The 9,805-nt window shown below is 42.5% G+C and overlaps 1 protein-coding gene across 4 annotated transcripts in view; it reads left to right on the plus strand.

The window, feature by feature from the left end:
- Nucleotides 1-9,805, plus strand: part of Prmt2 (protein arginine methyltransferase 2) — a 34,699-nt gene that overhangs the window by 10,694 nt on the left and 14,200 nt on the right. For 3 of the 4 annotated variants that reach the window (XM_023716039.1, XM_023716042.1, XM_023716040.1), the window contains exons 4-6: nt 461-643; nt 3,771-3,932; nt 4,602-4,766. In XM_023716039.1, coding sequence (XP_023571807.1) covers nt 461-643; nt 3,771-3,932; nt 4,602-4,766 — 510 coding nt within the window. The remainder of the gene's footprint in view (nt 1-460; nt 644-3,770; nt 3,933-4,601; nt 4,767-9,805) is intronic. The other variant, XM_023716041.1, reaches the window with a different exon arrangement.

The raw sequence follows: 9,805 nt of genomic DNA on the forward strand, positions 1-9,805 counted from the left end.
TCTCTCTCTCTCTCTCTCTCTCTCTCTCTCTCTCTTTCTCTCTGTCTCTCCTCTCTCTCTCTCTCTCTTCCCCCCCCTCAGATGACCCAGTACTTTATTAACTTTTTATTTTGAGACAGTACTTGATAAATTGCCTAGGTTAGGTTCAAACTTGTGATCCTCCTTCCTTCACTACCCAGAATGCTAGGATTACAGTTGTGTACCACTGTGCTCAGCTTGCTCTTCCTTTTAAAGAGTAAGAATTAAGATATGTCATTTATTCAGATAGATACTCCACAAAACATCTCTTAAATCCTATTACTTTCATAATTTGTCAGTTGCTGGAATTGCCTATGGACCCTGTTTGAAATCCCTGATTTAGTCACTACTGGCAGGAGTTTATCTCCCAGTCACCACTGAGATGAAGTCACTGGCTTTTTTAAAAATTGGATTTTAATATCTGCTTGTGATTGTTTTTCAGCTCAGTTTTTTGAGGGGAGAAAAAATTCTTATCCTGAGACAAACCACAGCCGACTGGTGGTGGGGTGAGAGGGCAGGCTGCTGTGGGTACATCCCAGCGAACCACATGGGGAGGCAGGTGGAAGAGTATGACCCTGAGGACACGTGGCAGGATGAGGAATACTTCGGCAGCTACGGGACTCTGGTATGGCCTTCCAGATTCCCAGCTCAGATGGGTTGGTGGCAGATTCTTCTCCTTCATTTTAGGCTATAGATTTTCAAAACTAATTCTGGCCTGATTCCTCTGATTATTTAGAACGAGTGACACCGCTGGCCATAAGGTCTGTGTTGCAGCTGCTCAGTCTCCGTGGTGATGTGAGGGCAGACTGTGAAGGTGTACATGTTACCTGAGCATGCTCATGCTCCAATGAGGCATGATTTAGGGACACGGAAAATTTGAATTTCATATAAATTTCTGGATTTCTTTTTTTTTTTTTAAACTGGGAATCAAACTCAAAACCTTGTACTTGGGGCCGGGGACATGGCTTGGTAGAATAAGCACTTGCCTGGCAAGCACAAGGGCCTGAGTTGAAAACCCCGGTTCCACCAAAAAACAAAACAAAACAAAACAAAACAAAACAAAACAAAACAAAACAAAACAAAACAAAACAAAACAAAACAACCTTGTGCTTGCCAGGCAGGTGCTGTGCCACTGAGCTGTATTCCCAGCCCTCCTATGACTTCCATATGTCATAAAATCTTTATCTTTTGATTAACACACACACGCGCGCAGCAGCCTTGTTTAGTTTGGAGTCTACAGGAGCAGGTGGGGGTAGACTTGACCTAAGAGCTGCTGTTTGCTGACCTGGTTTAGAGATATTATTTGAGTAAGGGATTATGAGCTTCTGTCAGTGTGTAAAAGAAATAGTACATTTTACTTTAAAATTGGAGTAGAAAAAAATTGCATAAAGCAGTAAATGGTGGTACCTATAAGTAGCCAATTTATTAATCTTTTTACTTGCCTGCTTGTAGGGAAAGGCCTGTGCTTTATGGCTCAGGCAACATCTGTTTAAAGCTAGACATAAACAGCTACTTAAATGAGGTGAGTGCCACAGAAGCAGTTGAGTGAGTGGAGGAAGAAGGCACAAGTGATATTTGATTCAGTTACATAAAGGTTTGAACGTAGCAAAGTGGTGACACTAGGAGTAGGGGGTCTGTGCCTGAAATTGGGTGGTGGTTCTTATCACAGGGAGAGTCTGATCACATGCTGTGTGGGCAGATTTGGTGTGCAGTATCCTGTAGGTCACACCCAGGGTCTGTTGTGTAAACTGTTTGATAATCTGTAACAATATTTTTTTTTTTATTGCCTGGGTTTTTTTTTAAACATTTATTTATTATTTGTGTGTGTGTGTGTGTGTGTGGCCAGCTCAGCCCACCAGGGGGCGGGGCTGGCTGGCATGTGGTGCTGGGGGATCGAACCGCGGTCCCTGTGCTTTGCCAAGCTTGTTCCAAGTAGGTGCTTTAGACCACTGAGCCATCTCACCAGCCCTGTAACAATATTTTTCATTCACTTTTTTGAAATACAAGTGCTGTGTTTCTAAATTAAGAATTAAAAGCCACTAATCTGTGTTCATGGTTAGCACTTTCAGCCTAAATCAGCCTCCCCAGCCTGCATACTTGGCACAAAGACAGCTGCCGTTTGCAGATTTCTTTCACTAAGGTTTAGGGACACTTCTGGCACAACTATTATAATTCTAAACAATGAAATACTCAAAGCATTCTGTGATACATTTGTGATAAAACAGAAGATGATATTCTGTCTTAGATTCCTCCCACAAGTACCTGCTAGTTGAGCCCTGGTAGTTGGGCAAGTGCCACATTTATCATATATTGCAAGGATCTCCCCTGGCATCTCTGTCCTATTTTATTGATCCACTTATTTTTCTGCTGTTCTTTTCATCACAGTAGCTATGTAAATCTGAGAGCTAGTGTGGCAGCCATTCTATTTTTAGCATTTTTCTGATAGCCTTTGTGTTTTATTGATTTGAAAAGATAGTCTCATTTTGTGTGATCCCTCCTCCCCTGTGTGCCAGGTTGGCTGTAGCTCTAGTTGGAGCAGCATTGATTGTGAGTAGCATTTTGTAGATATCAATCTCTGTGGTGACCACTTCCCATCTTTGCTCAGGCCTTGTTTCATATCTCAGAGTTTTAAGGTTTTTATTGTACACATCAATTGACTTTTCCTGTTAAACTTATCTCTGGATATTTTGGGTTAGTTACTACTGTTGTAAACATTTGTTGATATGCCCTGTCCACTTCAGTCAGTTACTGAGGAGGCTGTTGGATTCTGACTGAAACTGACTCTATTTCTTGCATTTCTGTTGGTTTTTGCTCCTTACAGTTTTACACTTTATTATTAGGCACAGAAATATTTAGAATTCTGATGTCCTTTTGATAAATCAGTTCTTGTGTTGTTGTCACCTGGGAATGTGCCTTGCCCTGAGATATCTTTTGCTTGATGTCACTGCAGCTGCTCCAGCTCTCTTCCCATGGTGTGAGCGTGGCATGCCTTCTCATTCTTGTGTTTCACCTAGTCTATATTTATGTTTAAAGTGGGTGCTTTTGGTAGATGAGGGGGTTTGATTTTCCTCTCCATCAGCCTCCTGCCTCCTGCCTCTTTGTTTTATTCTGCAGTGGTGTCTTTATGAGCAACTGTGAGGGTCCTCATCTAGACTCCCTTGTGTGCCAGCAAGGTTTGGGCATAGTCTGGGCAGCTCTCCTGGGCTCTGCTCCTTCCTGGCTGCTTATTTCCCCTTAGTGGTGCTTCTTCTGTAGCTGGGTCTTACATCTGAGGATGCTGGGGTGTGTTGTGACCTTGCAGTTGCCAAGGCTTCTGTTAGCATCCTAAGGGGGTCTTTCTCTGTCTTCCTGGGGCCCAGATACTTTCCTTTCTCACTATGCATCATGGGCCAGCGAAGTCCATTATCTCTATCCACGCTATAATTTCTACCCTTCTCAGACAGTCAAGGGACAAATTTATGTGTGAAGAAGAGCTTATTTAGCTTCTCTAACCGCTCTCTGGTGATGTGTTCAGTGTTCACTTTTGATAGATCCTTGGTAAGAATGCAGCATCGCCCTGACTATGAGGGAGTTGTCTGTTCTTGTATCTGGAATGGTCCCCACTGCTCAGCTGGCACCAAGGGAGATGTAGGGAGAAGTTGCAGGTGAAGCTACAGGTGGTACTGGACTGTGGTAGGAAGATTCCAGAAATTTGTTTCATTCCTTCACTGTCCACTGTGGCCTCACAGTGATACTCAGTGTGTTTCCTCTAGAAACTTCATTTGGAAATGTTGGCAGACCAGCCACGGACAACAAAGTACCACAGTGTCATTCTGCAGAACAAGGAATCCTTGAAGGACAAGGTTATCCTGGATGTTGGCTGTGGTACGGGCATCATCAGCCTATTCTGTGCGCACCATGCACGGCCCAAGGCGGTAAGTTGGGTACAAGGTAGCACCCCAAGGGGGTGGTTGGGTCTGGTTGGTGCTGTCACCAGGTTAGCTGTAGAATGACTCAGTGGGCCTGGTGTGTCCTCATGAGTGAAGCTTACGTCAGGCAGATGGGCATCTGTGATGGATGTGAGGTCACAGACAGGAGTGGAATGGGGTAGGATAGTGGTTACTAAGTAAGTTGTGCTGCAGGATGTGTTTTTGAGCTGTCACATCAGTTAAATATAGAAAGAGGTGTGTCCTGGAGTCAGTGTTGTGGCGCCTCCCTACCCTCTCTTCATGCCACCTCCCCACAAAGCCTGACACAGTGTACAAGATGCTGGCTTAATGCTGGAAACTACTGAGAATTTGCCAGCAGGGCCAGCCTCCACCCTCCTCTCCAGGTACCCTTGTACAAGGAAGCTTTAATTGCCTCAGAGCAGCTGGCTGGGTAGTGGTTCTGTTCACGTACAGAGTGGGTGGGTGGTAGGGATAACAACTGCACTTTACCTGGGCATCACCTGAGGGGATGAGCTGTGGGCATTGGTCTGTGCCATCCACTGCTGTCCAGCACTGTGCCACTTTCTGTGCAGACTGTGATCCAGGAGGAGGGTAGAGGACAAGGGCTACTGCACAGGATCAGGATATGCACTGCTGAGCATGTTGCTGCTGCAGGTATATGCTGTGGAGGCCAGCGAGATGGCACAGCATACAGGCCAGCTGGTCCTGCAGAATGGCTTTGCCGACACCATCACCGTGTTCCAGCAAAAGGTGGAGGACGTGGTGCTGCCTGAGAAAGTAGATGTACTGGTGTCCGAGTGGATGGGGACCTGCCTGCTGGTAAGGGCTGGCCTGCGCTGGCAAGGGGTTGTGGGGCTTTGGAGATTCTGGACCGAGACATCCTGGCCTAACTTAGTGATCTTCAGAAATCATGATTAGCTTTCATGTTTTTTCTAAGGTGAGGCATAATTAATTTCTTCTATGAACTCTGGGTCAGTATCTTGGATTTTTAACTGATAAAAAAAAAAACAAACCTGTGTAGGAAACTAAGTTGAAGTTAATTAATGTCACTTTCTTGTGAGTTGTAGAAAATGCCTTCCCTGGGGCTTGCAGTGGTCCAGAGCCTACAGTGAGGTGGTTTCTCTGGTTAGGTCAGCAGAGTCTTTGGCTTCTGGCTCCTCACATTAGGCTGCCCTTGGGGCTTGAAAGCCATAGTCAGTGGCTATGAGACCTGGTGCTTGGCCTTAGAAGGAACCCACCCTGGTCTTGCTGGTAGGTCAGATGGACTGTTCTGGTTATTTTCTGACACACACTGCGTGCTTCCTTATCATACCACCAGCTTAGAAAAGAGTGACAAGGAGGTGAGAGCTCAAGTTTGCATTTGGGGAGATAGGTGTAGTCAGCCAGAGATAGAACTAATAGAGGTGATTAATTGGGAGAAAACAGAAACTTCCTCATACCGCAAAGTGATTAACCTTCAGATGGGTAAAGAGTTCTTTGTTTAAGGAGGAAATACAAAACTACTAAAAATTTTTCTGATATTTGAGTGAGAAAGGTTAAAGAGCAAAGCATAGACTAAAAATATTTGATGAAAAATTACCATTTATACGTTGATACATTATCATAAGGTAAGTGAAACTATTCTATCATGTAAGAATTGCAGCTTATGTGACACAAGGAGCTCCAATAAGGCATGACGAAAAGCAAGAGATGAGTGCCCCATGGGTAGGGGGACAGAAAGGGAAAGGAAATGAATGCCCCAAAGAACTGTAGGATATGGAAGTGTGAGCCTTGTGCAATGTCATGAGAGAATAATTTAAATATTTCTGTCTTGAGAAATTATATGGGCAGTCACCTACCATCTAACAATCCCCAGTATTCTTGAGTTTGTGAGGAGATGTGCACCATTTGCATGCTTTCAGGTAATGTAAATTGGCACAGCTTTTAGAGAACATATCAAAAAGCATTAAAATTTTTTAGTATATATGCTGCCAAAGTGAGCACAAAGAAATGTTTCAGATTTTAAAATGGAATTATTCTAAGGAAACAGATTTTTGCAGAACTTCAAAAAAAAAAGTTCATGACAACACCATTTTATTCAAATTGAAAACAGTGGCAACAATTATGACAATTTGTATGATCACTAAAATTATGTTTTAGAAAGATTTTTAATAATCTTGAGTTAAGGTATGAGGACATATTGGTGAATTTAAAGTGCAAAGTATGTGCAGCATGATTCCATTTTCATTAAATTATATGCAGGTAGATTCCCTACATATGAATATATATCTATATATCTAAATTATATATAGGTAGGATGGAGTGGGCTCACTCCCAGAGTCTTCCCCAACAGTCCTGTGGGTCCTGGCCAGGCATAGGGAGAAGGGTCTTGTAGTACCAGCAGCCTAGGGAAAAAGGCAAGAATTGAAGCACTACTGAGCTGGTCTTGAGTTGATCACTCCCCTCCCTTGGGACTCTACTTATGCAAATTAAACAACATGCATAAAGTACGCAGATCCCTTTGAAAACTGCAAACTACCGCTCTTCACCCACATGAAGTAGATAACCTGGGTGGTCCAGTAACTAAGGAGGATATTGAACTTGTAGTTAAAAATCTTCTGTAAGTGGAACTTCTAAGCCAGTAGTGGCAAACCTATGGCATACATGCCATAGGGAGCTGTTTTATCATTGAAAGCTCTGAAAGGTTCACCACCACTGTCTTAGGCTAATGTTACTGGTGTTTTTTTCGAGTATATTTAAAGAAGAAAGAACACCAATTCTAAGCTATTTTATACAATAGAAGAGGTAGGATTATGTCTCAAGTTGTTTTGAGTTCAACATTGCCCTATTGTCAATATCAAAACCTAATACCCAAACCAAAAAATTATCACAAAAATATGAAAACTGCAGACCAATAACTCATGAACATGTAAAAATTCTCAAGAAAATATTATCATTTGTAACATAGAAATATGTTAAAAGAATAATAGACTAAAACAAGGGATTCTTGGAATGCATAGCTAGTTCAGAACTTGAAAACCTATCAGTGTAAACTACCATATTTACAGACCAAAGAAGAAAAGCACACAATCATATCAGTTAATACAGAAAAAAATTGACAGAATTCAACACTCAGTTCCATCTGGCAAAGTAGGAATGGCAGGAAACTGACTCAGTCTCATAAAAGGCATGGACAGAACTTTACAAGTGACTCATACACAGTGAGGAAATACTTCTTCCTAAAAAAGTAGGGATAAGACACTGATGACCACTTATCATCAATAGACAATCCTTCCTTATCTGTTCTCCAATCCTATTCAGCATAGTACATGAACTCTTAATTTTTCATAAAAAAGAAAACAATAGGTTGTAAACAGAATCATCTTTATTCACAGTTAATATGATTATCTATGGGAATTCTAAAGAATCTACAAAAGTATTTCCTATAACTTTAAGATTTGAAAGGTAATTGTAAAACATTGTCTTTATATCCTAAAAATTGGAAACTGAAATTAAAGAAGCAGTGTCATTTACAGTAGCTCCACAAATGTGAAAGAGTACTAAGAGTCAGACAAAATATATGCAAGAAATGTGTATGAGAATTACAAGGTGTTGATACAGGAAGTCGAAAGACCTAGAGAATGGAGAGACCCAGTGTGCTAGGCCTAGAAGTGGATGCCTGCTGAACCTGGCAGCATCCATTTTCAGGGTGACTGACTTAGTTCAATTTCAGTCAAAAGTCAAGCAGGATTTTTTTGGTAGATATAGGCAAGTTCACTCAATTTGTATGGAATGTAAATGAACTAGAGCAGCAATGCTAAGGAGAAAATAAAGTTGGGGCCAGGTGTGGTGGCTTATGCTTGTAATCCCAGCACTCATGAGGCTAAGGCAGAAGGATCACTGAGTTTGAGGCCAGTGTCGGCTACCTAGTATGTCAGGGCCAGCAAAAAATAAAGTTGGAAGAATTATGTTACTTGATTTTTTTAAAGCTACTGAGATCAGTGTGGCACTGATGAAGGGCTTGACACAAGTCAGTGGAACTGAGTAGGAAAATAGATTTCCATAAATGTGGTTGGTTGATTTTTAACAAAGGTACAAAATCAATTTAGTGGAGAAAGTTTTTAATAATGGCTATTAAATAATTGATAACCATATCCAGAACCAAAAGGAACAGTAACCTAAAATTTATATCTCATACTAAACCATTTATTTATTTATTTATTTATTTATTTATTTGGTACAGGGTCTCACTACGCAGCTCAGACTCATACTGACCCTCCTGTCTCAGCCTCCTCAGTACTGGGATTACAGGCATGTGCCACCACACCCGGTTTTGATAACTGGCTCACCACAGGAATGGCACAGCATGTAGTACCAGGGATTGAAACAGGGTCCTTGCACTTGCTAGGCAGGTGCTTAAACTGCCAAGCTATCTCTCCAGCCCTCTCATACTAAATTTAAAGTTGATCATAGACCTAAGTGTGTAAAATATAAAACTGAAAATTTTAGAGGAAATACAAGAAAAAAATCATTGTGACCTGGAGCTAGGCAGAGTTTTAGGTCTGGCTCTGTTATGGCTTATATCTAGATGTGCCTCCAAAATGTATGCGCTCATAGGTGGGGCTTTTCAGATGTGGCTGGATCTAGGGTGAGTGAATATGGTATGTGATAAAGTAGTCCACTGACTAGTTTAGAATATGCTGTAGTCAGGGACTTTCAGGGGGCAACAATTTAATATAGGACATATAGTTTATGTGATTATTTTATAATAGTCACCCAAAGAGTCATATACAAGGAGTGCAGGAAATCTTTCCACAGACTACGGACTCAATCCAGTCGAGGGCCTGAATCCCACAGCAGTGTCCTGGATGTGTCCAGCTGAAGACCTAGAGCCCATAATTATGGTCCCCACAAATCCAGCTGGAGGTCATGAAGGACTATGTCATGGAGCTGTGCTAGGAAGACCCAAAGGTCAGTGGTGAAAGCTAGAACGTCTCAGCCAGTGGGATGAAGGATCTGTGCTAGCAGGCTCAGTGATAAGCACTAGAGCCAGGAAATGATGCTTAAAGTAAGAATCAGGGCTCCCCTGAAAAGTACCGCAGCCATCTTCAGCAGTAGTGAGCTCCCAAGATCCTCCAGCGATGAAAGCAGACCAGCTCCCATCAGGAAAGCCAAAACAAGCTTTTCCTGGAGACTGAGCAGTGTACCATCTTCCCCTCCAGAGCCAGAAGTGATGCTCAGTGAAGACCAGAGCTCCTCCAAAGTGAACCATAGCCATTCTCAGTGACAGTAAGGTCTCCAGCTCCTTCAGTGATAAGAACAGCTAAGTTCATCGGGAAAGCCAGCGTGACAAGCTCCTCCAAGAGAATGGCTCCCTAACAGCTTGCTAAAGTTCCTAACAGCTTCTGAGCTTCTTCCTTTCCAGTTCTTTTTATTTTGTTGGCAACAATCCTCAGGTGGGCCTCCCATACCCAGCACCATGTAGGTTCAGTTCAGCTGGTTGTTACAAGTTGACCTCCAGTTATTAATCTACCACACAATGGTTCTGGGTGTGGCTAGTAGGACCATCATCTACCATGGGTATGGGTTGTAGCCTGAGTGAAATAAAAGGGAAAGGGAGCCTCGCTGCTGGTGCTGCTTTGTTGTTTCCTGCTTTCTGCCTGCCCTTCCATAGATAGCTTCTCTTCTGCTATGCTGCTTTGCCATGCTGCCCTGCCAAGCCGTCAGGTCTTGAAGTAGCCAGTTATAAACTGAAACCTTTATAAACTATAAACTAAAATAAACCTTTCCTTCTTTAATTTTGAGTGTCAGGTATATTATCTCAACAATAAGTAAGACAGAGTTCCGGGAGCCCCCAGACCCAGTCCTAGCCCAGGTCC

Source organism: Octodon degus, unplaced genomic scaffold (assembly GCF_000260255.1).
Source record: "Octodon degus isolate 3935 unplaced genomic scaffold, OctDeg1.0 scaffold00045, whole genome shotgun sequence".
Lineage (NCBI taxonomy): Eukaryota > Metazoa > Chordata > Mammalia > Rodentia > Octodontidae > Octodon > Octodon degus.